The sequence below is a fragment of the Impatiens glandulifera genome, chromosome 8 (assembly GCF_907164915.1).
Source record: "Impatiens glandulifera chromosome 8, dImpGla2.1, whole genome shotgun sequence".
In the NCBI taxonomy this organism is placed as follows: Eukaryota; Viridiplantae; Streptophyta; class Magnoliopsida; order Ericales; family Balsaminaceae; genus Impatiens; species Impatiens glandulifera.
Genome location: NC_061869.1, coordinates 2,676,136 through 2,703,636, shown reverse-complemented (window position 1 = coordinate 2,703,636; position 27,501 = coordinate 2,676,136). Strand labels below are relative to the sequence as shown.

Genomic DNA, 27,501 nt, shown 5'->3' with positions numbered 1-27,501 from the left:
TCGGATTTTTGTCATCTGACAGGACTAATCTTAAAAAAAACAGGGTAAAACGAATATATCTATTTCTTTATCGCGAAAAAGACACTCAAAACTAATAATTTGGATCGGAGATCAGTCGCACTCCGAACAAAGAGTGATACTCAGTATACTCAAATAAAATAAAAAACGGGTCATTTAGAAATTAATTTTTGGTGCTAATTTTAAAAACATAAAAACTTATAACAACAAATATTATAATTTTAAATTGAAAAGCTAAAATATATTTACAATGTTTTAATAAAAAGGAAATGGGATACAAATGTTTGAGTGAAGTAGCACTCAAACATGAATAGGCATAAATTATTTTGCCCCCTCAAACCTACTATATTTTAGAATGGACACATTTCCCAAATATAGTACATAAACCACTTTTGCAAGTATAGTCTATTAGCCGTGACTTACTTAAAAGAAACCTAAGTCACATTATTTTTACTTTTCTTAAATGGTAAATTTTGTATTAATTAGATTGTCTTAAAAAGGCTCTAATGTTGAACACAAACTTCATAAAATGATGTGATGACTTGCACATATATTTAAATAACTCAATCATCTATTTTTAATGTATATAAATAATGTATCAAGCTTCTTGCTTATAAAAATCCTATTAAAAATAAGTCTTACTTGTGAGAAAATAAATCCATGTAATAAAAAGTAAAACATTACTTATCATTTATTTGTTTATGCTTCTTTTTTTGTTTGTGTGATTCGAGTTTAGTGTCAGCGGTGACTAGCTAACTAGTATAACCCAATCTTTAAGGCACTCTTTAATTTGCTTAGTGAAAAGCAACAATGTCAAATTAATACACAAAAATGATCATATTATTTTGTTAAGAAAAATAATTATGTGTTGAGATATTCTTACAACTTAGAATGAAATAAACTTTATTGATACAAATTTTTGAATGATTATAAATATTTTAGAGATAAATAATTCAAGTTTTATTTTCACTTTAAAACGTTTTAATTTACAACATTCGAAATTTAATATAAGGTAGTCAAACAATACCAATTGTTTAGTTTTAACATTGTTTTTTTTTAATACTAAAATGCATGTAACAAATAGTTAATACATTTTTATAAATAAATACATTATATACTAAATGATCACTAATACAAATGAAATGTAACATTGAGTACATGATTATAAAGTTTGTGTTTGTTAATTTTGTTAATTATATCTTATATTGAGGTGAATAGTGATTTATGTTTCATGAAGCTTCTATGGGCAAGTTTTATTAGTTTCTCTTACCATTTTTTATTTTAAAATTGAATTTTATTAAAAAAATGAAGAAAAAAAATTGTAATGATTCACTATCAATTAAGTAGAAAATGATAAAAGTAGTATATCAACTGTAAAAAAGCATAAACAAGACCTCCGGCACCGGCACCGGCTCCGGCCACCGTTAAAACTCAAAATGAAAGACCCCCCTGAGACTCCTAAGACCTAACCCAACTGAACCCATTACAGGAAATTCCCTATAACATAGAAAAGAGTACAGGATCATAAATTTAAATAACTCCAAAAAAAAGGCCATTGCCTATACATATAATAATTCTAGGGTTTCTTATCAATCATGGAGCTGGAGCTATCAGGGCCACTGCCACCTCCACAGCCTGGAAGATTAAGCCATTGATTTGGGCCTAATGAACTCATCATAGAACTGCTTGTACTATTGCTGCTGCCAGTATTTCTAATGTTACTGTTCCAGAAACTAGGGTTTCCAATTTGAAGATTCTGATGATGTTGATGGTTATTCAACGCCCATGGAGGAACTAATCCCCTGTTTGCCTGCTGCTGCTGCTGCTGCTGCTGCTGTTGATGCTGCTGCTGCTGTTGATGCTGATGTTGCTGATGCTGCTGTTGATGATGGATGAACATGGGTTCCATGTTTGATGTCTCTCTTTCATGAACTAGCATTTGATTGAAACTATTATGCTGATTTTGGGTCAAACTTGGAATAGTATTAGTATTAGTGTTGAATCCTTGCCCACCAATTCCAATTCCAATTTGATGTTGATTCATCATCATAGGTGATAATGATCTCATATTCATGGCAGCCAAAGAAGATAAAAACCCACCACCACCAGAAGTAGGAAAATAAGGTGAAGAAGATGAAGATGGAGATGTAATTCCCAAATGACCTCTTTGCGTTTGCGTTTGCGTTTGATCAAAGTTGGTAATCAGAGACGGCATAACTTGCTGCTGCATAGATGTAATCGCGGCCGCCGATGGTGATGATGAAACAGAGTGAGGAGGAGATGATCGTGCCCGTTTCCCTTTCCGGCAACCGCCGCCGACGGGAACGTTCCTTAGTGTTCCGCCGTGAGTCCAATATCTCCGGCAACCTTTACAGAAGTAACGCGGCTGGGTTTGACTGTAGTTGTTGTAGTAACAGAATTTCGTATTGAGTGAATCGCAACGCGGACATTTCTGCGGTGGCGGTGGCGGCTGGTGAGGCTGATTCTGATTCTGATTCTCCTGTGGTGGTTGTTTTGGTCGGCGCGATTGATTCATGTCCTGCAACATACTCTGTTGATCCATCTTCTCTAATCCCCTCTTTTTCAAACAAAAATCTGATAATAAAAAAACATACAATCTTAATAACCCAACTTTTATTTTTAAGAAAAGACTAGTTTTTTTTATTAATAAAAGTGAACTAATCCCATTTCATAAATGAACTCTGTTCTTAATCCACTTACCTTGATTAATAATTGCATGGGGATGTTTTAATCCTCAATCTGATCTCATGATCACAACAACCCATCAAGAACAGAGCCATGAAAATCAAGAATGAAATGGAAAAAAACAGACAAATCTTCAAGGTTTTGAATGGATGGATACTAATATGGTGATGATGAAAACGGATGGACGTAAGGGAGAGAGAGAGAGAGAAAGAAAGAGACAATATATTCGATTAGGGCTAATAACAGAGTACTGTGGTTTGGAATCTGTCTGGACCACAGAGGAAACAAACAAGGACTAGTTCTGGTCGGCGGCGGCGGAGGCGGCGCTACAAGCTCAGTGGTCGTCAATGGAGGGTGGCGCTGTGTCAGAAATCTCTCTCTCCCTATCTCTCTCTATATCTCTCTCATAGCACTATGATCCTTTTTTTTTCTTTTTTTTCTTGTGGACTGTTTCTTATTCTGACATCACACGCCGAGACCAACAATTCTTTCTTTTAAATATAAATTATTATTATTATTAGTCAAAAAGCTTAATTGAATTCTAAATTTTTAAATAATACCCACATCAAAATTAATTAATTAAATAATAACCCTGAATTCAATTTCAGGTGGAGTTAGTTCACTTTTTCTTTAACAAATACAAGGTGGGTTTCATGTTACCTCTTCCAAAATAAATAAATAATAGGACTAAGATTCAATTGAAACATACCTGAACGAGTTTAGTGAATGAACCAGATAATATTGAATAGAACAAATAGAGAAGATAATATGAAACGGAAGAATCACGTCTAATAAAATCAAATATACCTGAACGAGTTTAGCGAATGAGCCCGATAATCTTGAATCGAACAAATAGAGAAGATAATATGAAACGGTATAGAGGTGTTATATTTATAACACTAAATTAAAACGAAGAGTCGTGATATTGAAATGTTTTGATAATCCCGTTTAGATTAACTAAATTGTACAAAATTGTTTTAAGAAAATAATTTGAAATAAGATTTACAACATTTAATGAATCCATATTAACTTATAATTTTTTTATTTATTTAGTATTTGACATTTAATTAATGATTATATATATAATACCATATTTATGACTTATTTATTTATTTATTATTATTTATTTTGATGAGTAAAATGATCTTATATATTTTTTTTTCAAGATGTGTGCTGAAAATTGATGTATTCAATTATAAGAATGACACATTTAATGATTTTTTTATATAAAAATGTTTATTTATAATTGTCCACTAAACAAAAATCTACCTATATACATTCTCCAAAGTGAAATTAAATTCCAAAATGATAAGAAATTAGAATTTTAAATAGTTTATAATCTAAATTTTAAATAACTTCCAAAACTTATTAAATTTTAGAAAAAAATCAAATTACCATGTTCTCTGAAATAATTGTAATATTGTAAAAATTAATATTTATCTTATATCCATATACATATGAAATTTGGTTGAAAAAAAATGAAATTATTTAAAAAGAAACAATTATTTTGAGCGTTTCATATTTTGACTTATTGTGAATTTGTGCGAAAAATAAAATTTTACTTAAGTTGATATTTCTTGAAATGAATGATTATGCAATAACGTTAATATTACCGTTGATTTTTTAAAATATTTGAGATACGTTTTTGTCTAAAATTTAAAAATATAGTTGAGTCTCATTTTGAACAAAAATAAACTTTATGCTCCAATTTGAGTATTTCAAAATACTTAAGGGCTAAAACATGGAATACGAGGTTGGAGTTAGACTATTATTTTTGTTTGTTATAATATGAAACATCTTTTGAAATAACCTACTATAATTAATTCAACTAACAATTATAGCCATAACTCCTATATACTTTGACAAATGAATCTTATAACAATATCACGTGAGTATTTGGAAGATCGCTAAGAATTTGAAGACATTTCAAGACAATTAAGAAATGATTTGACGAAATCAATATCTAATTTTAGGTAATGTTCATATATTTGGAAGATCACCAAGGATTTGCAGACATTTTAAGATAATTGAAAAGAGATTTGACGAAACAATATCTAATTTTAGGTTATGTTTCAAGAAATATCAAACATAATTTTATCCGGATCTTATGAGGAGATAGGTTATATATTCTTTGTTGGTAAGTATATGGTAATTGGTTAAATAAACTGTCATTTCAATAATTCATATCAAGCCAATATTAATGAATTACTTTATTTTTTTTAGGTTCATAAGCTAGCTATGATGTGATGAAAAGGAATATTGTGCATGAGACTGCATGGATATATGTAAAACCTTAAAATGAAATTATTAAAAGTACTAATTTAATTTTATAGAAAGTTAGTGTGCAAAAGAATGTTAAAAAGACAAACAATGGATAAAAAACAAAGTTAGAAAATTTATCAAAATAAAGTATTTTGCAAAAAAAAATCATAGTTATGCTCCAACCATTAAAAAATTCTATTTTGGAAAAGGTAAGAATATAAAGAGAATATAACACTGGTAAATTTTTGAAACGAATAAAGACCAATTTTTAACATAGAAAGTAGTTTAAGTAAAAAAAATTCAATTAAAAATGAAATTTTTTATGTTCTATTCACACTTAAAACCTAATAAATTAAAGAAAAAATAGACTATAATAAGATGATACTAACTTCCTATAATTAATAATAAAAAATTAGACAAATTTTTACACAATAATCATCCTGCCTAATAGTATTTATCACTATTTAGAATAATCGTATATACTGTGAATATAATATATATATTATTTTTTTTTGGAATATCTTTTACATAATATTTAATAAATATTAGATTATTCGAAATTAAATATATATGAGATATTTTTTCCAAATATGTTTTTTCCAAAAAAGTTATAGATTATCCAACGGGCCGGGCCTTTGATTAGTTTATTAGCACAAAGGCTAAAGCCCACCTGTAAGAAAGGCTTATGCATTATCATTGTATATCCACATCATTTATAATAAACAGATTTCAAATACTTTATTTTCAGCAGCAACTAAGATGAAAAATTGATCACATATATAAAACTAAAACTCTCTACATTAAAAATTAAAATTGATAAAAATAATAATATGTTGTTCAAAATAAATTTGCATTTCTAGATAGAAGTGGTAGAAATGTGGGCTAATCTGAAGTCGACTATTAAAATTTTAAAATTTTACGATTTTAGATTAAGTTAATGAGTCTAATTTTAAGTAAACTTTTAAATAAGTAAACTCTTACGATTTTAAATTTACGAGAATAAGATTTTACGAGTTTATAAATAATTTCGATTTTACGATTTTATACGATTTTACATGAATTTTTTTTAAATATTTATAAATTAAAAAAAATCTTATTTATTAAAATAAATAAATTAATATAATTAATTTTGTAAAAATAAATTTTTTATAATGTTATTTACTTTTATTTTTATTTATTTTATATTTAAATATATATTTTTTTTTAAATTGGCTAGGTATAAAATAGTTAATTAGATATATAAATAATTATAATATATAACTAATATTTTTTCATATAAATTATAGATTTTATGAGTTTACAATTTACCAATTTTAATAGTTTTGATTTGTGAGATAGACTTTCCTTTTTATTTCAAGAGTTAAAAAAACAGTTACGTAGAATGATCCATGCACGTCAAATGGAAAACCTATATAATAGATTATTCGAAAAATCATTGCTAATTTGAGAGTTTTGTCACCCAAATATCCGTTTTTCAAGTTTTTTTTCCCTAAACACAATAACAATAGACTCGCTAATGGGATGACAATCTTGTAAAATTTGGCGGTTTAAACAGCAATTAGGTCTGTAATCCTAATGAAGAACTAGAGTATATTATTTTTGGAGGATTTATGTGCCTCAAGTTTTATTAATAAAGATTAGCTCTTTCAGAAAATTAAAAAAAAAATTAAAAAATTATATCTGACAGCTTTAAGTTCATCAGACCAGCCTTGCCCAGACTGTCATGTAAAATCGCAAGGATTCATCATTTGAAAAAAAAAAACATTAAACGATCACGTGATTGATTACATAAAATAAATAAATAAATAACAAAAGGTCAACTTTAAGCCTTGTTTAAAGTTTTAACGTGTTTGGTGATGTTCAAATTTCATAACACATTAAAGATTTACTTAGAATGAAATTTGACATTTTTTTATATTTATCTTTTAGGAATAAGTTGACTTTTGAAACATTTGAAGCTTAAGGAACAATCAAACTTAAAAAACAATCTAAATCCCATTGACTAACAACAAACACATCTAATAACTAAGTACTTATAACCAAATATTATTCTCTTCAAAAATCAAGATCAATTTCTACAAAATGGGACAATACAAACTTCTCTTAATAATCTTGATATTTTCTTTCCAATCATGCATTAATGCTCAAGCCGACAACAACACAAGCCTAGGTCAAAGTTGTTCCGAGTTTGGCAACTCCTCATTCCTTTCCGCGTCCTATAAATCCCATCTCTCAACTCTTCTCGACTCGCTCGAAAAATCCGTAACAGCCCACAACGGTTTCTACAAAACCTCCGTATCCAATGACGTCTACGGCCTCATTCAGTGTCGAGCCGACGTTTCAACCTCAAATTGCGCAAATTGCACTACAAACTCGATCAACATCGCTCGGAACGAATGTCCCAATAGCAAGACCGCCACGATCTTCGCTCGGTGGTGTTTCCTTCGCTACGAGGACAAGGATTTCACGGGAAAGGAGTTGGATGAGGGATCCTCGATGGGGACTTCAAACGAAGAATTGGATGAGACGGCGGTGATTGCGAAAGGAGAGACTTTGATGGGAGAAATAGCGAGGAATACTTCGAGTGAACCGATGATGTATAAAGTGGGAGTCGTGGATGTGGGGAGCGCGGGAAAGAGGTATGGAATGGCGGAATGTAATAGGGATATGACGAGAATGGATTGTGGGAAGTGTTTGGATGGGTTGCTTACGGGATTATGGACGCTCTTGAATAAGAGAGGATGGGAAATGTATACGTCTGGGTGTAGAATGTGGTACGATGATTATCAATTTTATTCGAACAACTTTGTCTCAAATCCGTCTCTTGTCAGCTCGGGTAAGAACATTCTTTTTAAAAGTTGTGTTTAAATTTTGTCAAATGATAAGTAAAAAATTTGATTAAATTAAATTGTTTATTTCTAATGAGGAATTTAAATTTATTTTTGTAGGTGGTGTAGGAACAAGGAGATTATGGCTTGGACCTGCAACCATTGTGATGATGACTGTTTTTTGGATTCTTCTATAAGCCTTTTTTTAAGGTCTATCTAGGTTTGCCTCTTTTAGTGTTATATCTATTTATTTTTATTTGTTTTTTTTAAATGGTAAAAACAATTCATTTACCTATATATTTTATAATACTGTAACATTATAGTGACATGTCAAATACAAGTTATTATTATAAAGGTATCTTCAATAGTCATATAACTTACAATCACTCAAACAAACTCTAACATATGACACAAAATATGTAAAAAAATCATCAATCCATCTTATTCTTCACATATATCCTACCATCTTTTACTCATCGATTCTAATAACCCTTCTTTCAGAGATCTTGAAAGATTCAAATACTTGTCTGGATCGACTTCGAGATAATAATTGTTCTAATGAATAACTCTAATAAACATTTTTTTTTGATGATCTTGAATCTCTTCTACTCATGACATATATCTTAATAACCATTGTTTAATAAATCCTCAATATCTTTACCCAAATCATTATCACTATTATTTCAAATATAATATATTTGAGTCGGGAATATATGTAAGGATTATAGTTAAACTCAGCAAATAAAATAAATAAATTATTGTTTACTATACTTTATGAATCAAAATCTTTAAAATTTATAATAAACTAATAGTTTAATTATTTTTAAAACAAATTGATTTCTTCTCAAGGGCATGTTATAAAGAAAACTCCCTAGTAACCTTTATTTCAGAGATCCTAGGGCTCATAGTAAATTTTGATTTTTTTCAGTGATCATTTTTAAGATTTTGACTTAAAATTTTAATTTGGTTGAATACAACTTTTGAAAGCAACAACCTTCATAAAAAAAAAGTTTTGTTTGAATGAGTTGACTTATAGCCGCAATTGTAGATTATGGGAAGTATTAATTCCACCATACTTCAAAATCAATCAAAATCTCTTTGACTAAAAACAATACATTCATTAAAGTTATAATAATGAAAATGGCCTGCATTTCTCAAGATCCATCCATAGCTAAAAAATGGGACAACAATTGATCCACTCTCATTTTCTACAATAATACATAATTATACTTCTCATAACCCTAATAATCTCTTCTTGCCAATCATGCACAGCTCAAGCCGATCCCAACAACATAATCGTCTCAAGCTGCGCCGAATTCGGAAACTCCACATCACATCCACTTCCCGACACATACAAATCCCATGTCCTAACTCTCCTCGACAATCTTTCCAAATTCGTCACAACCCACAACGGTTTCTACAAAACCTCTGTTTCCAACAATGTTTACGGTCTCATTAAGTGTCGCGCCGACGTTTACCCTTCCAACTGCAATTCAAATTCCTTCTACATTGCCCTCAAGGAATGCCCCAACAGCAAGACAGCCACGATCTTCGCTCGTTGGTGCTTCTTGAAGTAAGAGGACAAAAATATGAAGAGGAAGGATAATGGGGAGTGTTTAGATGGGCTTTTTGAACAAGAGGGGATGGGAAATGTATACTTCGGGGGTGTAGGATGTGGTATGATGATTTTCAATTTTACTATGACATTGTTCAAGTTTCTAATTCCTGTCAGCACTGGTAAGAATGAATGATAAATTAAATATTAATCATTGAATTGAATTTATTATTATTATTATTATTATTTTAGGAACAAGAACAAGGAGATTCTGGTTTGGAGCAACAACTATTTGGGAGATGACTGTTGTTTTTTCAATTATTGTATAAGTTTAAATTTTCTTTAAGAAAAATGTTGGATAAAATTGAGGAAGCAAACAAAATTAGCTAGTTCTTAGTTGTGTTATATAGAGTGCGAATTATTTTGGTTGATATTTACAAACATTTCAAAGGCAAATATTTTTTCTACGTGTTCTAATTTATTAATGATAAAAAAATTCAAATTTTGAAGGAGATAAATTGGATATTTAATTTAAATTATGATGGTATAAGAGCATGAAAACGACACAAATTCGAGCCATATTGCAAATGGGGAAAAAGAAAATCATACCGTGTTTTGTCATTTCTCAGGGACAAATGGGAAGTCTAATCTTCTTAAAATGACTCATTTTGTAACAACAGAAAAAGCACAAAAACATAGACAATTTTGTAACAAATAAAAAAAAACAGAACATATGGTCATAATTCTCAATCAAATAAACCAACAACCATGTCTATCTTGTCTTAAAATACAATACAAATCAAAACAGAGTTTAAATAAATCCTAGAGAAAAGAAAACCACAGACAGATCAGATGCAAGTTCATGGTGTAAAAGAAGAAAGAAATCATCTACCATACCAACTCATTCGCCTTCTTCATTCAAACTGTTTTCTTGTTCCCTGAAATTTGCAAACACCACTTCAATTAGAGTATGATGGCATTTATGAACTACTTATATGACCCAGATCCGAAGATCCAAATCAGGAATTGGCGTATCATGACAAATGTTTCGATATTCAAAACCAATATTTTGAAAAAAAAAAGAGATATAGCTCGGCTCATTACCAAAATGTATAATAGTTAAGCTGCTTCAGTTGCTGCTGCTGAAATCACTTTGTCATCAACAATGTCTGTGGCTGCTGCAGCTGCTGCACTTGTTTCGGTTTCTTCACCATTCTCAACCTCTGAAAGTGGCTGAACCTGTTCTTCCTCGGGTAGAGGCTCCTCAACGTAATCATTTTCAAATGCATCAGCCGGAACCTCATAAATCCTCACTTGTGGCTTAGAAGGATCCTTCACAAGCACATATTTCCCCTCTTTCAACTTCATACACACATCCACAATTGATTTCACAATACCCCACATATTTGCAGTGTTCAAATTAATCTGCGAGGCAAAATCTCTAGGTCTATAACCAACAACAGCCAATATGGTATGATTGAAATGATCGCGGGGATGAACCCTAGAAACATAACCCAACTTCATCATATCCGCACTTGCCAACAGTGCTTGAGCAGTCCATTTAGCCAATTTATTAGCATTGTTCTTCAATTCAGTAGCTAATACAGCTCCTCTTTGAGTCTCCAGCTTCTGCCTCCAGTCGACACCCGAGTATTTTGGATCAAACTCGTTGAGTGCATTCAGTGTAAGGAATGACCTCTGGTTGTTAACTTCCATAACACTCTGGACCTCGCATCGAGCAACCAGATACATATCGTTGTCGAGCTTCCATCGACGGTACCTGTAACCGACAGATGCAACATCTTCTCCTTCTGTTGCGAATGGATTGGGTTCATCGAATGAAACCTTGTTACCGTCTCTGTTCAGACACTGCTGTGAGAAATTCTGGTTGATATAAGCAGCTTCAACGCTTAACGAATAAGCGGAATTGATATCGTCCTTGGATTCAGGTAAGGGTTCTTGGGATGTTTCATGAACAGCTAACAAATCTAGTTGAGACCCATCTCTCTTATCAAAGAATAACTTGTTTCCAACTCTCTGAACCACGATATCCCATGAATAAACTGACCTGGGTGCGCACATCAGAGTTGAGAGGATTGCATCGGTGGCAAATACAGTTGCTTTATCCTCATTAGCAAGTCTACGAATCACAGGGTCGTCAGTGGTTGTTACCTTGAAAAAGTTTCTGTTTTTGAATCGCTCAAGTGGTCTAGCGTTCTTCGGCGTAATGCGGTCGTAATTACGCTCGTAGAACTCCAGAGCGCCGCATAAGAGAAGATCTTCCGGTTCTTGGACGGTGAATGAGAGCTTAGAGAATGTAGAGAAAGGAATTTGATCAAGCATATTCCATTCAGGCTGAATTTCGACAGATGATTTGAAAACAGCCGCCTCACGACGTTGACCACCAGATCGATTAAGATGATAGAGTCGATCGCGACGAGCACGCTCTTTCTCAGCTTCACGTTTCTTCGCCTCAACCTCCTCATCGTGTCGCTGCGGAAGCTGATTGCGTTGCTGATGGAAGCGCCATTTAGGGCCGAATCTAGGACGGGGAGGTGGTTTTCCATCAACTAGACGGAAAGAGGCGTCGTCTTCGCCGGCGACACCGCCGAAAGACTCGTCTCCGGTGAAATCGAATACGGATTCTGATGGATTACGAGGGTTTCGGGGCTGATAGTTGCGAGTCCAATCTGCTACTCTGCCGAGCTTATCGGAGCGAGAGAAAGGGGCGAAAGGAACGTTGGTGGCATGGTTGGGAAGATTAGGAGACGAGGATTCTAATGGACCCCAGCCGTCGGAGTTAAAAGGAACGGAACCGACGTCAAATCCAACCATGGCTTACCGATCAAGGAAGAAGCAGGAAGTGATGGAGATAATGGGAGTTGATGAATGAGAGAAAAACCCTAATTTTTACATTTTTTCAGCATCTGATTCTGGAATATTGGGCCTCATTGGACTCGATTGTGTTGAAAGCCCATTAAGATAGAATTATTATGGATCAATCATTTATTATTATTATTTTAATTTTACCCTTTTTTTATTATAATAAATTAGTTCAAATTAATTTACATAAATAAAAATAAATAAATAAAATAATTAATAAATAAATAATACAAAATTAAAACAAACAATTGATAATCTAAATATAAAATTATATAAATAATTTATAAAAACAAAATTTGTAGTCATTTTTTTAGGGTCACAAAAAAAAACGCATTTTAATTCTTGAACGATGAGTGTTGAAGTAGAGAAAGTCGAGCGAATTAATGAAACGGTGTCGAGAAAATCTCTAACGAATATTATGAGTGACGACTAAAATTATCTTAGTCGAGAGTTGATAAACAACGTCGAAAAATATTCTGTCAAATAATGATGATTCATCTATATATATGGTCAAAATAGTGAAAAACACTTACAAATGATGAAATGGTACAAAATAGTAAAAGACCAGTTTCAATAAATTTTTATTAAAAAAAATAATTAGAGATTCGATTATTTCACATATTTTGCTAAGAAATAGAGCGGAATCCAATGGTATAAATAGAAAATAACTCACTAACGATTGAGAATATTATTCAGATTACAAAACTTTAAGACAAAAAATTCGATTCGACAAAAAAATATGTCAAACCGAACACAACACCAACTCAAATCTGAGTGATAAAGAAGAGAACAATGCATCTTCAATGCTAGAAAAAACATGACAAGGCAAGAAGAACAAAATTTTCAATTTCTTTGTAATTCATCTTGGTCTATTTTTATATATTTGAACTCAAAGTCATTCAAAGAAATAAACTTTGGAGAAGTTGAAAGGTCAATTTTTTTAAAAATAAAAATAGGAAAACGGATTAAATATGCAGTCTACAAACACACTTAACTATATAACCAGTAAACACACTTAACCATATAACCAGACACATAACTTGTCGCTTGACGGGCTCGAACCCAAGAATTTAGGGTTAGTATCCACCTCTTATTGTCGCTTGAAATGTTAAATTTTATTGACTTCTTTGATAGTTTTTTTAGTATCAGATAGTGCCTTATTTATTTTTCATCACTCATATTTGAGTTGATGTTGCGTTTTTTCGGTCTGACATCCTATTTAGTGAGATCTATTTTTTTCTCGATTTTTTATAGTAAGAATAATACTCACAATCATTGGTGGATTGTTTGCTGCTTATACTCTCTGACTGTGTTGATCTTTTCTCAATTTCTTGTCCATTATCTTCTTAGCAGCAAATAAAACGAAATAATTTGATTTGTAGTTATTTTTCATTTTTTAAATGAAAAGTTATTCGATTTGATATTTGATATGAATTATATTTTACAAGTATCCTCTTATGATTTGTATGAATTTCTCATTATTTCAGTCATATATGTAGATGTTATATTTTCATTAGGTAAAACATTTTGCGACGTTACCTACTAAATCCTTGGCTAAGGATAATTTTAACTGATGTTCACCATTTTTGATAGAGATTTTCACCGTTTCAATGATTTGTTTGACTTGCTCTCTTTCAATCGTTATCGTTCAAAATTCAAATGAGTTTCTTCGTTAAATTCTAAAAAAATTACATGATAGTTGAATTTTTTATATTGAAAGTTTTATTTTATTTTGTTGAATTTTTTATATTGAGAGTTTTATTTTATTTTATCGATTTTGTATACGTTATTTTGTATCATTTACTAATTAATTTCTATACAACTCGTATTTGAATTTAATAAGAATTAATTTATTATCTAAATTTTTAAAAAAATCAAAAATTTCATTCTTGTATTGCTTATATATGTATAGCATTTATTGTCATTATTTATTACAACATTAGTGCAAGTTACAATTTGATTTTTTTTTGGTTTCATATATATTAATTATAATCTATATTAGTTTATTTTGCTTAATTTAATTTGATATAATAAATATTTTTGAATTATTATTAATTACATTTTTTTAATTTAGTGAATCAACTTATTTAGTGTATCATAATTCATATTATTTTTAAATTATTGTGATTTTTATAAACATTAGTATTTTTTCTATTATAATTAAGGCCCATCATCTCATGTAATTAGTTGAAAGTTGAAACCCCAAGTTTGATAATAGATTTGTTATATTACTATATACTAACTTTTGGTGGCATCAAATATTGGGTGAACATATCTTGCCTAATAAGATTAAAATGTTCTTATGAATAATAGCATCAAATAATTTATTGTGGAGATGTACTCACCCATGTGAACCCCCCCTTAATATTCATAGAATCAAACTCTTTGCTTTTTTGCCTTCTTAGACTTAATACTCACGCCAAATTTGCCCCAAAATGCGTGAAAATGGAATTTGCTTTCTAATCCTTTTGCAAACTGAAAAGGGTGTTTTCCACTTTTATTTATTGTGGACGCAAATATGAGTTGTAATTTTTCTAAGCAAATATGTGTTCCCATTGTTCATACACATTTTTTTTTTCCTTTTTCCAATTGTGGAGTCCATTTGTTTTCCTCTTTTTGGGATATCTATACATCAAGTGTGTTTTTGTATGATTTTCTTCAATTGAGATTTTCTTTTTCTTTTCTTTGATTCTCTTCTTTTTCTTTCAGTTTTATGTTGGTCTATTGTCGGAATTTTTGGTTGAACATAGTTTGTTTTTCGAAAAATAGTTATCTTCTCGGATTGGATAAATCCACTCACATTGATAAAATTTCTTCTTATAGATGGTTCAATTTCATTTTGTGGTCTCAAGCTTCATCCCTTCTTCCGATTTGGTTGAAGCTCGTTGAGGAGGGGTTGTTTGACCGATGTTGTTCATGATATATTCCAATATTCCACTAGTTTGATTTGGTTGATTGTAAATATGATGTTCCTCGGTTATTGTTGCAATCACAACAACTCCTTTGACCTAACCCTTTAATTAGGTTCTCACAATTGCGACATTGACAAAATTTCTTCTAATAGATTGTTTACTTTCATTTTGTGGTCTCAAGCTTCATCCCTTCTTCGGGTTTGATTAAAACTCGTTGAGTATGTTGTCAAGATATATTTCAATATCCCACTAGTTTGATATGTTTGATTATAGATATGGTGTTCGTCAATTATTGTGTGACTCTATCTTATTTTAAAGTCACAGCAACAAACTTTAACATAACCCTGTAATTAGGTTCTCACGATTAGGGTATTGACAAAAAAAAAAAAAAAACTTATAGATTGGTAACATATTTTGTTAACTAAAAATTCTTATAGATTGGTAACCTTTGTTAATTTCATTTTGTGGTCTCATGTTTCATCCCTTCTTCGGGTTTGGTTTGATTGAAGCTAGTTGAAAATGGGTTGCTTGACTGATGTTGTCAAGATATATTCCAATATCCCACTTGGTTGATCGTAGATATGGTGTTCGTCGGCTATTTTGTGACTATCTTATTTTGCCGTCACAACAACTCCTTTGACCTTACCCTTTAATTAGGTTCTCATCGTTGCGACATTTGCAAAATTTATTCTTATAGATTGTTCACTTTCATTTTGTGGTCTCAATCTTCATCCCTTCTTCTGGTCTGATTGAAGCTCAAAGGAGGGGTTGTCTGACTAATGTTGTCAAGATATATTCCAATATCCCACTAGTTTGATTTGGTTGTTTGTAAACATGGTGTCCGTCGCAAATATTTTGTGACTATCTTATTTTGCGTCACAACTCCCTTGACCTAACCCTTTAATTAGGTTCTCACGATTACGACAATGACAAAACTTCTTCTTATAGATTGTTCGCTTTCAATTTTGTGGTCTCAAGCTTCATCCCTTCATCCGTTTTAATTGAAGCCCTCCCTGCCGGATGTTGTTCCAGATCTATTCCAATATCCTACTAGTTTGATTTGGTTGATTGTAAATATGGTGTTCATCAGTTAATTTTTTTTGTATGTTTAGCTTATTATGTGAATATCTTATTTTGCAGTCACACCAACTTCTTTGACCTAACCCTTCAATTAGGTTCTCACAATTGCGACATCTATGTGAGTCATAGATATTTACATTATGTTATTTTAGTCATAGACTATAATGTTTCTCACGTATAAATAAAATTTGATATTTCTAAGAAAAAAAGAATGACCCACAATTCCAGACTATTGACCCTTTCATTCACGAGAAAAACCAACATTTTTAATAATCTCAGTAATCCCTCTTGGTCTATTCACAAGAAAGATGACATCCCACCCCATTCCAAAAAAAGGAAAACTCCCAAATACGTTGTTACGTCTACAACTAAAAGTGCGACGACTAGTTCCTAAGCTGACATTTCCAAACAAGTATATTACCCAAATTTAGTAAAACCAAAATGAAAGGAAACTATGCATTTCAAGGACAGAAATCCGTGATGAATAAACAACAAAAATAGAACTAAATGCTAAGCACTTACTACCTAGCCAAAACAAATATCTAAAACCATTAAATGCATGCTTTTATGGATGTTCATGCATTTATGTATCAATCTACTATTAAACATGTACTGTTCCACACCAGACAGGCAATGTCAGTAGTAGTTCATTGCACATAGTTCAGTTTCCCAACCATGAAATTGAAAGACATTTTCTGATCATACCTTAAATCACAATAAGATTTGCTTGTCTGTCCTTTTCTTCCCCTGCTAAAGAACAAACACATTTCTGCAACATGATAAGATCATACATACAACCCAATTGGGAAGAAGAAAGAAAGTTAATGCAATTATATATGGTGGGGGGACCAAGACCAAATTCATCTGTCCTTCTATAATTTGATGAAATAGATGAACAATACAAAAAATTAAGAACATGATGAAGAATAAGAATGACCAAATTATTGTGGATCTATAACAAATAGGCAAATTGAATGTAATTTGACTGTGAAATCCTCTAATTGTACATGCTACTAGCAAAGAAAGAGATCTCTTTTCATTTACATACTCTGAATTGGGTGATACAAACAAAATGGTTTCATGCAAATCTAGGTTTAGGCATATTGGAGGAGTGTACCGGTGCAAGCTTCTGTATCCAATGACGAAGACCCTTCTTATGATCATGAGATATGGGATTCTTTTCAACTAGTTTTAGTGTTCCATCAAAGGCAAGAGAAGATTCAAACTGATGTAATACCTCAACTATCTGCCAAAAATCCGGTCTCTTCTCTGGTTGTGAACACCAACATTGTTCAATTAAAGATCTCATTGCAACCGGGCAACTCACAGGAAAAACTGGTCTTACATTCTGTCGAATACACAAACAAAACGGATTAATCTAACGTACCAAAGAAGAAGAAAATCATTCCATTTACATTTTCCTTTCCATACCTTGTTTACAACGGCAAAAGCAGCTTGGATAGGTGTCATGTCCGAATAAGGAATAGTTCCTGCTACCATTTCCCATAAAATGAGTCCAAAGCTGTAAACGTCGACTTTCCTGTTATAAGGTTTACGTTTAATCATCTCAGGTGCCATCCAACGGTATGTACCAGGATCATCTGTAAATAAATCACAAGATGATTCCTCACAAGCTATTCCGAAATCAGCAATCTTCATGTGGAAATCTTCATTAATAATGATATTCTCTGGTTTAAGGTCTCTATGAACCACTCCTTTAGAATGGATATACTCCATTCCACCCGCGATTTCCAGAGCTATTTCAACAAGTTTCTCTAACGGAAGACAGTAATGATCATCGTGCTCGAGCTTGTGAAGGTATCCTCTTAACGATCCTTCAGATAGATATTCTGTGATTATCGAAAAGACTGGTGCATTCCTCCATGCTGCAACCAACTGCCATAATTTGTTTTATCATGTTAGTTAGTTATAGAAAAAAAGGAAAATAGTGGAATGGAATAAGATAAGAATTCATTACCTTTATGACGTTTTCATGGTGAAGACGCGATAAAAACATGACTTCCCTATTGAACTGTGTCTCTAATCTAGCTGTTAATACGACATTTTCATCATCATCATTATCATTATCCGGTACTCTAATTATCTTCACTGCAACAGGTTTATCCTTGTATATTCCTTGATAAAGCTGACTATTAGCTCCATGAGCGAATTTCGGACCGAAATATAACTGAGATAGATCCACCATCGTTTCGTCAACTGTATCTACAGAAGTAACTCTTCCTCCACCATGATCAAAGTATTTCTTCCATGAAGAAGATGATTTCTTACTTTGGTAGACTTTCATTGAAGTGAATTTCTTAAGTGGACTTGTTCTTGAATCAGACTTTGTCAAATCCTCTTTAGATGATTTCTTCTTTATAATTTCTTTCTTGGAATCTCTTCTTTGAGGAGCTGGTGTTAAGAATCTCTTGTTAGATGATCTAGCTTCTTTAAATGCATCGGATAGTGTTGTTTGAGGATGAGGTGAGACAGATCTTTGCTTAAGAGGTGCTGGATTTCGTGGAAGCTGTTTAGTAGTTAGACTTTTGCTTGATTTCAAATCACGAGAAAACGAAGATGATGATTCTCTGGCACTTCCATAACAATGATTTGGTTCTAGAGAAAGAACTGAGACTAATTTGGCGGAATCCAATCCATGATAAACAGTATGTGAAAACTTAGTTCTCCTTAACCATGAATTAGCCTCCTGCTCCATCATCTATATTCTTCTTTTCACAACTAACAATTGTAAAAGACAATCATCATTATAAGAACTAGTCAAACTTCATAAATGAGAAATCAGGTAAACTGAATACTACTGGAAAACCCTGGCAATTCTATATAAACAAGTGGAGAATATAAAAAATGAAAAACAAGCAATCTCTCTATTTCTCTATTGGTGGTGAAAATAAAATAAATAAATAAATTCAATCATTGGCGATTCAAATTCAGAAACAAGGAGAAGAAGAAGAAGACTTACTGGAGAGACGCATTCAATAAAACGGCTTCATCCTCCTGACGATGATATCCTTAATTACGAGAAAAGTATAGAGAGAATCGAAATGGCGTCGGCCTGAAATGAAATGAAAGAATGAAGAATCAAAAAGGACAGTCGTGGAGAATACGGATGATAATGTGCGTCGGCCCGGTCATCCGTGGACCCAGAACTGCTGCCGTAGCTATAGCCGCGAGGGCGGTTGGAGAGAGAGAGAAAGAGAGATATAGAGAGAGAAAATGAGGGTCCTACTTTTCAGAAAAGTCAAAAGAAGAAGATGAAGAGAATTCAGAATAATAATAATATGAAATAAAAAAAGTAATAAGAGGGAATCAATCAAATTATATATTCAAATTCAAAATTCCCAATATACCCTTTTTGCAGACCTACCAACAATTCAGCCACTAACTTAGATTCTAGAGCTTGCTTTTTTTTTTTATTAAACAAATTCATATATATATATATATATATATATATATATATATATATATATATATAATTATTCAATATTTATTTCATTAGAAAACAAATATCTAACATGGATATTTAATTTGAAAAATAAATAACAAATATTTAAATTTATTTTAAGAACTTAATTATTAAGAAAAATATTTAGATATATTAACTATAAATTAAAATTGTATATATATTAAAAAATTATTGTATTTGGAACATCTTAAATTTCTATATTCAAAACAAAATTTTAACTATAATAGAATATCTTAAAGTTTCTCATTTGTTTTGATTGATTAATTAGTTTTTGGTACATTATACATATATATATATATATATATAAACATAATTTATTTAATTTAGAGTTGAATATAACCGGTCAATGGTCAAATTCATATTGTATTTTGTTAATTAGTTATTGGATGTTTCCTCGTCTCATTCATGTTGTATGAATAGATTATAAGTGATTTGTTATCAATTTAGTGACTAATTATTTATTCTTTTTCCTTTAAGCCTATTATATTACATGCAATATCAATGTGTAACTTAAGGCATGTACCTTCTACTCAATTATTCTTAAATAATTTATGATTACTCAAATATAACTTTGATTATATATATAGATATGCAAATTTCAATATTAATATTTAGATCTAATAACACCCTGATCTACAAGATTTTAGTCTTTCTAGTGGTCAAAAAGTGGATTTTGAATGAGGATACAAAAAAAGTGGGAGTAAACATGAATTTATTAATTACACGTTGATCTAAAATATTATGAACATTTATTTAATTATTATTGTTGACTGTGAAAACTTTCAAGATTAACACATGATTAATTAAATACAACCAAATCTTATCCTATCTAAAGTAGGATTATTGCAATAAGCTTAACAGTTAATCTATAAAATTTATTTTTTTATAAAAAAAATGGAATCAATAAATTATTCAGCCGATAGGAATTGGATTTGGAAATTTAGTCTCTATTTCTAATTTGATCACATCTTTAGATAGTTGTGTTGTTCTAAAAGTAATGTACTTATTTATATATGAGAAAGAATTAGTAAAACATAATCTCAACAGATTTGTGCTTTTGTTTTGAATTTACTCACCTTTAAACTTTAGGAAGTAAATCAATTTTTTTCTTTTCACTTTAATCTCCCAAATTTCATGCACTTAACTTATCAAATTCAACATCTTGACTTTAGACTTTGATAGAATCTTCGGGGAATAGATCATGAGTTTAACATCTTGATTTAAGAGATTCTACGAAGTACAAATTCGGGTTATTGAATTTGTTAAGTCAAGTGCATGGAGTTGAGAAATTAAAGGAAATATTACGATTTCTTTCCTATTCTAATAGAGAAGACAATGATAAGCTTCAAAGAAGTTCAGCTTTTGAATTTATTTTGCCATGAAAACTTGAATTAGTATTGTAACATTGAGAAATTGATTAAGTAATCAAAACAATGTCTAAAAAATATATCAAACAATGCAACATGGACAAAGGATAAGGAAGTTAAAGATACAAATGAAAGAATTAAAAGGATATGCAAATGGGTTCTATGTAATGTATGAGTAAACATAAACATTTTAATTTGTTCAGCCAATTTGAACTCCTTGTGTAACACCATATTAAATGCTCATTTCCAAATTCAAATTGTTATTTAAGAAAAGGTCCACTACATGTATAATATGAGTGACATGCAACAAAAAAAAATCATTACCTTTTTTCTTTTGCATTCCTTAGTGTTGTTACCTGCAATATGATCAAGAACAATTTGTATTCAAATAAAAAGTTCCTTTCATTAATCAATGCCCAAACATGGATATACTGTTTTTGCGGTGAACCTGAGACCATACAAACATGAGTTCATACGCTCTATTACTGAGTTATGAGTCTCCACGTAACTAACATAAGAAACATGAGTTCATATGTTGGTTAAGAAAATACCTTCTTTATCCTTGGTAAGGGAAATAATCATGTCAATCGTCATGTGGGAAGTCCTCATCTGAGCCGTTTCCTATGAACTCCTCATCTGAAGCGTTTCCAATGAACGATCCTAGTTTCTTCCTTAAAGTGCTGAAAGTTTTTCCATTCTGATGTTCCAAAAGAAACCATTAATATCAGGGAAGGGAATATATACTAAAGTTAAATAGTGCACCTGTTTCTTCTTCTTCAATGATTCTTCCAGTTGAGCAATTTTCTGTAGACAAGCTTTCTCGTGATCAGATATGTGGATTCTTTCTTTCTTCTCTGTAACAGAACAATAATTATGATATTAACTTCTCAATGGAATTCACAAATACAACAGTCCAATATTTGCTTACTCTGTTGTTCGTATCGCTGAAAAAGTCTTTCCTTCTCCTGTTCGCATTTTGAAATGCTATCTGAACACAACAACTTCATAGTTAACTTCACTGAAACTCAAGAGAAATCTAAAATTGGTTCATTTAAGAAGAATTGACCTTTCAGGGTCTGCAAATGTGTTGCTTTTTCCCTGTTGAAGTTCTCAGTAACATTTTGGAACTTGGTGGTCTCACCTTTCAACAAGTTTTCAAACTGCACATTCATACTAATTCATATAAAATGAAATAGATACAATAGATTATCTTAATAACCAAAACCAATTTTATCTATGCACCTCTTTTGAACTCTTCAGTAGTGACTTGATAAAACCTTGTCTGAGAAAGACACAACACAGATAGATTGATACCTTATTATCAATGGAGAATCATAGATGAATAGTCTTCTACACTTTTAAAGACTCTTACCTATCTTTGTCAAGTTTAGTTTTCAACTCATCCAGTTTACATTTTACCTCTGAAGCCACACTGTCATTAACCCGAAACTGTGATTAGTGTTTCATGACAATGTTTTCATCACAAAAGAACTGAAAATGTCTGAACCAAAAGAAGCTTCATATGCATAATCATTACCAATCAAACAACAGAGACAATAATGTGACCTAGTTCAACAAGGAAACAATAAAAGTGGCCTAATATAACTTTTATGCATAATCATCAGGAATGTATTCAGTTCTTTTATTTCTACAAATTCAGATGTATCAGGAATGCAGATCCAATTACAAAGCTTAGTTAGAGAAATCATGAAGGTACATATCAACACAAATCAAACAACATGAGAGAACGACAATGATCACGAGAAAGCAAACCGTCTAGAACTGTTTATTTTGAAACAATCAACAAGCATACATACTGATTGTAAATGTTTCATACAGAAGAAATAGATATTTTCATCACCGTAATATCATACACTTGATCTATCACATTTATTGTACAGAGAGAGGTAGAACTTCGTTATGTTAAATAAACAAGAGAATTTCCAGATCAATACCTTGAAATAGTCTCTTCATTCTTCTTCTGTCCGTCCTTCTGCGCGTTGCTTCTGATATGCTGCAGCGCTGACATAATCCCTTTGATATCACTGCAAATCATTGTGAATTTCAATCAAATGTAGAAAACAATATAAGAAATCAAAACTGATGTAGATATTGCTAATGTTAATGCACATATATGGAATATGAACCTGGAGAGATCCAGATCAACGTCATCTTCCTCGCCGAAGATGCTTCTCTTCAGCTTGTCAGTTTTCAAAGCCTCCGGTGCCGTCTCCGACGACCGTTTCTTTGAGCTGATTTTTCTCGCCGCCATTTTCTCCTTCGCTCGTCTTCTTCTTCTTCTTCTTCTTCTGTGGTTGTGTACTGGTTTAGTATTCATCTTCAATTATTCAAATAATACTGATCAGAAATTGGCGGGAAAAAAAGTTATATATATATGTATAAGTCGTTATTGTTATAACTACTTAAATTTAAGTGATTTTAGAATTAAATTTTTTTATCCGTGATTTTTAATATCAAAAGATAAAATATATTTTTAATATACATATAAAATTGGTTTATTGATATTATATTTAATAAATATCATTGGTCATTTTTAAACATTATTTTTCAAAGATAATAAAAAAATAAAAATAAAGCCAAAGTAGTAGTCAAATTAAGCACGCTGATATTTTCTTTACATCATTAAAGTTGCACGTGTTGATTAATTTGGATATGAAAAAGTTAATTGATTTTTGTTTAATGTGTATTGGAATAAGAAGTTTTATATATATTTGATTAATTAATAAATATATAATTTAAATTATAATAGAATGACATAAATGTAAAATAAATATTTTGAACAAATTTATTGATTTTGTTTTTGTTCAAATTCAGTTTCCAATTAATATTTTTTTAAATAATATTCATATATTTATTCTTCAATTTGACACTGTTTTTTTTTTTTTTTTTTTTTTAAATAAAGCTATCAAGAACCCACCCAATTTATTGTAAAATAAATAAATTATTTTAATAATAAGTCTCTTAAGTGAGCAGTTGTTTGGAGTGAAATAAATAAGATATTAAAATATAACAAATAAATGAAATAATTGACAATTGATATTTAACCAATTTAAAATAAAAATCTAAAACAAACATAAACGGCATGTCACGTCGTCCAACTGTAATATTTTAAACTCAAATTAATGCCCAATTTGAAAATGCTGCATTTGAGTTTAGACCTAGCAAAAAATATATATATTTTTAATTTATTTTTGAATATTAATTTAAATAAAATAATATATAAATATATTTTTTAATTATGTATATACCAATTCAATAATATTTTTTCGTTTAATAATTCAGGGTTTCCAAACAAACCTATATTTCATTGAAAAACTATGTACTAAGATCAAATTAATAATACCTTATACTTTTTAAATAATTTAACTATGAAGATATATTATTAATTATGTAACGGTGGTTAATACTTAATAGATTCTATGAAGTAGACCAGAAGTCATACCTACATAATTAAAAAAGATGGCGGAATAAAACATGTCCTTAATATATAATAGCATATAGCACTCCATTTTCTCTTTGTGAGAGACAAAAGAACCAATATATCAAAAACAATGTTTTTATAACTTGGCTCCGTTTGGCCGCCGGCGACTACTACATCCATGTCGACAGCCGAAGAAGAAGAGGGGCTGGACCAGTCGCGAAAATCCGGGAGAATTAAGGGTCCTGCCCCATTTTTGTCAAAGACTTTTGATCTTTTGGAGGAGGAAGAAGGCAGCGGCGGCGGTTTTGGCGGCCGACGGCGGCTGGTGTCGTGGAATGAGGAGGGGACGGGGTTTGTTGTTTGGTCACCCGACGAATTTTCAGAGGTCATGCTGCCAAGGTTCTTCAAGCACAATAATTTCTCGAGCTTTATCCGCCAACTAAATACATATGTAAGTTCACTTTTTATTTGGCTAAAAACTGTTCGCAAAACCTACTCGGACTAGAATGATAATAATATACGACGAAACAAAATAAATTTAATTTACTATTGTGTTAGCATTGTATATAAATCCGCTGTAAGAACTTGATCATGTTAATTTAGAGATCAAAATCAAGATACTTACTTAGTTATAATAATCAACCTCTTTTCTTTTTTATTTTTTTAAATATTAATCAACTTCTCTTAATTAATTGATTTGAATTTTTTTCTTCTTTTCAAGCAATTGATCTTTACTTTTGACTAAGCAAGCCCACCTTTATTGATCTACATGCTTTTCATTTTGAATTAAGATGTAATTAAATATGTTTAGAGAACACTAAATAATTTGTAACACTCTTATTAATCTACATAAATATTTAATATTAAGCTATGTTTTTGGTAAACATGAATTTTTTTATGGGTTTTACCAAGTTAGTTGGAATCTCACTATAAAAAGTATTTATTTTATTTTATTTTAAAGGTTGGAAGCTAGCCTAATTTCAACACCTTGGACTACTTGGGTTATAGTCGAATGACCCAAAATATTTTGTATATATAACTGATATAAGTAATTTTGTTTGTTATTATTATTATTATAATTGCAGCCCGAGTAGAATTTGTAAAAAAAAATAGTCTAGGTAGATTTCAATCCTAGTTCCGACTTTCACTTTAACTTAAGGTCAATTCGATCAGGCACTCGCCATCTATTTTCATTGTTCAACTCTTTGACAACACGAAAAAACCATTGTTCAACTAACTCTTTGATAACATGAAAAACCAAAAGCTCTGCCCTCCCTCTCTATCGGATGGAAGGGTAGAGGCCTTTGGTGTCCCCTCCAGTCAAGAAGGGAGGGAGGGATTAGATCCTCCATTTGGCCATCTTTTCTCCATTGTGATTGAGATTTGTTTTGGTTTAGCCCACTCCAATTTGGGAACACCAACTTTCGTTGATGGCGGCACAATTTTGTTCCCCGAGTCTGTAGGAACCCCAATTGGGACTGCTTTGGTATAATTTAAATATTTTTCCTCCTGTTGCATAAATCGAATATCGTAACCTTGATCTCTTAAAAAACACTTCTTGTCACTTGGCCTTACTCAATGTTTGAAAAAATTATGTTAATGTAATTATGTAAAGGGTTTTATAAGATTTGTAACAAAAATACATGTGAATTAAATTATTTATTGATGGGAACTAATTAAACTCTATCTCTAATTCTATGGAAGGGATTCAAGAAGGCAGCATCTAAAAGATGGGAATTTCATCATGAAAAGTTTCAAAAAGGTAGTAGGCATCTACTTAGGGAAATCAGCCGCAAGAAGTGTGAACCGAGTGCGTTTCCGGCGTACCTCAAGGCCTCGAGCAGCGACACTAATCCTGCAGCGGAGGATCATGATCGGGAGGAAGAGAATCAACAGCTACTTCTAATAGAGGAGGAGAACAAGAGCCTCAAAAAAGAGAAAGATGAACTTGAAATGCAAATTGCTCATTTCAAACATCTTCAAATGAAGCTCTTGGATTGCCTTTCTCAACACATGCATAATAATTAATTAAAATATTTAGCTAATTTCTTTTTCTTCTTTTTTAACTCAATTTCTACAACAACCTAGTACTACAGTTGAGTTTGAAAAATCATAGTAAGACTACAAGCTCCAATAAACTTCTGTTTCTAGAAGAACTTGGGAATATTTGACCAAGTGAATCTTCAAAGATCATGGTTATAGGAGTTCAATTTCACAGCTTTTATCTTTTTTAATTACCAAGACATTTTCTCTATAATAAATGTTTTTTTTTTAATTACTTCCAATAGTTTAATTGATATTTGAAGAGCTTATTTCATAAGGAGTTTTTTTTCTTGGGTTTTATCTGGATTTTAAATAAAAAAATTATTTGACTTAAGTTTAATGATCATCCTACCTTTAAATAGATTAATAAAGACAAGAGCAAGATATTAAATAAAATTTATTTTAATATTTAGATGAATAAAAATAGTGATGGCTATAAAATGAAAGAAAGGGAAAATATCGAGTTTTGGATTAAAATCTCAATATAGTCTAATATGTTCATGATCTAACAAAAATTCAAATTCGCCTAAGTCATGATAATATATTAAACGTATTCATAATGATACTAACTTGATTCGATGTGTCGAATTTACTTATGTTTCGAAAATATTTTACTTATATTTACGAACTTAACAAATAATAACTTAACAAGTATGGCACATTTCATAAACAAACATATTTCCTATAAACAAATAAATTTGACTGATAGAACCAAATTTATTTATTTATAACTACTCATAAATCATAATCCAATATATATATAATAATGAAGTGACACTTATTAGCCATCCCACTTTATTTACGTACATCATGAGTAGAAAATAACAATATTTATCATGTGGCGTTTATTATTGGAATATATATATAGCGTCGGGAAAGGGGGAGATCGTAGTTAATTATTAATTATGGGGTGGCCGCCAT

General features: G+C 31.0%; 6 protein-coding genes across 6 annotated transcripts; 2 read left to right on the top strand and 4 right to left on the bottom strand.

The window, feature by feature from the left end:
* Positions 1–1,328: 1,328 nt before the first annotated feature.
* LOC124912292 (dof zinc finger protein DOF3.2-like) lies at positions 1,329–3,253 on the bottom strand. Its single transcript, XM_047452889.1, has 2 exons — positions 2,740–3,253; positions 1,329–2,613 (listed from the first exon to the last, which is right to left on the bottom strand). The coding sequence occupies exon 2, from the start codon at positions 2,579–2,581 to the stop codon at positions 1,595–1,597; it is 987 nt and encodes a 328-aa protein (XP_047308845.1). The 5' UTR covers positions 2,582–2,613; positions 2,740–3,253; the 3' UTR covers positions 1,329–1,594.
* Positions 3,254–7,068: 3,815 nt separating this feature from the next.
* Positions 7,069–9,391, top strand: LOC124911727 (cysteine-rich repeat secretory protein 38-like). The gene is made up of 2 exons (XM_047452235.1): positions 7,069–7,822; positions 9,087–9,391. Exons 1-2 carry the CDS (start codon positions 7,069–7,071, stop codon positions 9,389–9,391), a joined length of 1,059 nt encoding a protein of 352 aa, XP_047308191.1.
* Positions 9,392–10,044: 653 nt separating this feature from the next.
* On the bottom strand, positions 10,045–12,266 carry LOC124911304 (eukaryotic translation initiation factor 3 subunit D-like). The gene is made up of 2 exons (XM_047451772.1): positions 10,474–12,266; positions 10,045–10,307 (listed from the first exon to the last, which is right to left on the bottom strand). Exon 1 carries the CDS (start codon positions 12,202–12,204, stop codon positions 10,489–10,491), a length of 1,716 nt encoding a protein of 571 aa, XP_047307728.1. The 5' UTR covers positions 12,205–12,266; the 3' UTR covers positions 10,045–10,307; positions 10,474–10,488.
* A 4,911-nt stretch (positions 12,267–17,177) lies between these two features.
* LOC124911465 (serine/threonine/tyrosine-protein kinase HT1-like) lies at positions 17,178–19,491 on the bottom strand. The gene is made up of 4 exons (XM_047451951.1): positions 19,225–19,491; positions 18,223–18,983; positions 17,676–18,140; positions 17,178–17,592 (listed from the first exon to the last, which is right to left on the bottom strand). Exons 2-4 carry the CDS (start codon positions 18,961–18,963, stop codon positions 17,323–17,325), a joined length of 1,476 nt encoding a protein of 491 aa, XP_047307907.1. The 5' UTR covers positions 18,964–18,983; positions 19,225–19,491; the 3' UTR covers positions 17,178–17,322.
* Positions 19,492–21,309: 1,818 nt separating this feature from the next.
* Positions 21,310–23,378, bottom strand: LOC124911113. Its single transcript, XM_047451557.1, has 9 exons — positions 23,243–23,378; positions 23,051–23,140; positions 22,468–22,527; positions 22,338–22,377; positions 22,162–22,255; positions 22,024–22,083; positions 21,858–21,949; positions 21,647–21,792; positions 21,310–21,451 (listed from the first exon to the last, which is right to left on the bottom strand). The coding sequence occupies exons 1-8, from the start codon at positions 23,365–23,367 to the stop codon at positions 21,679–21,681; spliced, it is 675 nt and encodes a 224-aa protein (XP_047307513.1). The 5' UTR covers positions 23,368–23,378; the 3' UTR covers positions 21,310–21,451; positions 21,647–21,678.
* A 1,337-nt stretch (positions 23,379–24,715) lies between these two features.
* LOC124911724 (heat stress transcription factor B-4d-like) lies at positions 24,716–26,565 on the top strand. The gene is made up of 3 exons (XM_047452232.1): positions 24,716–24,988; positions 25,802–26,023; positions 26,242–26,565. Exons 1-3 carry the CDS (start codon positions 24,716–24,718, stop codon positions 26,563–26,565), a joined length of 819 nt encoding a protein of 272 aa, XP_047308188.1.
* Positions 26,566–27,501: the final 936 nt, after the last annotated feature.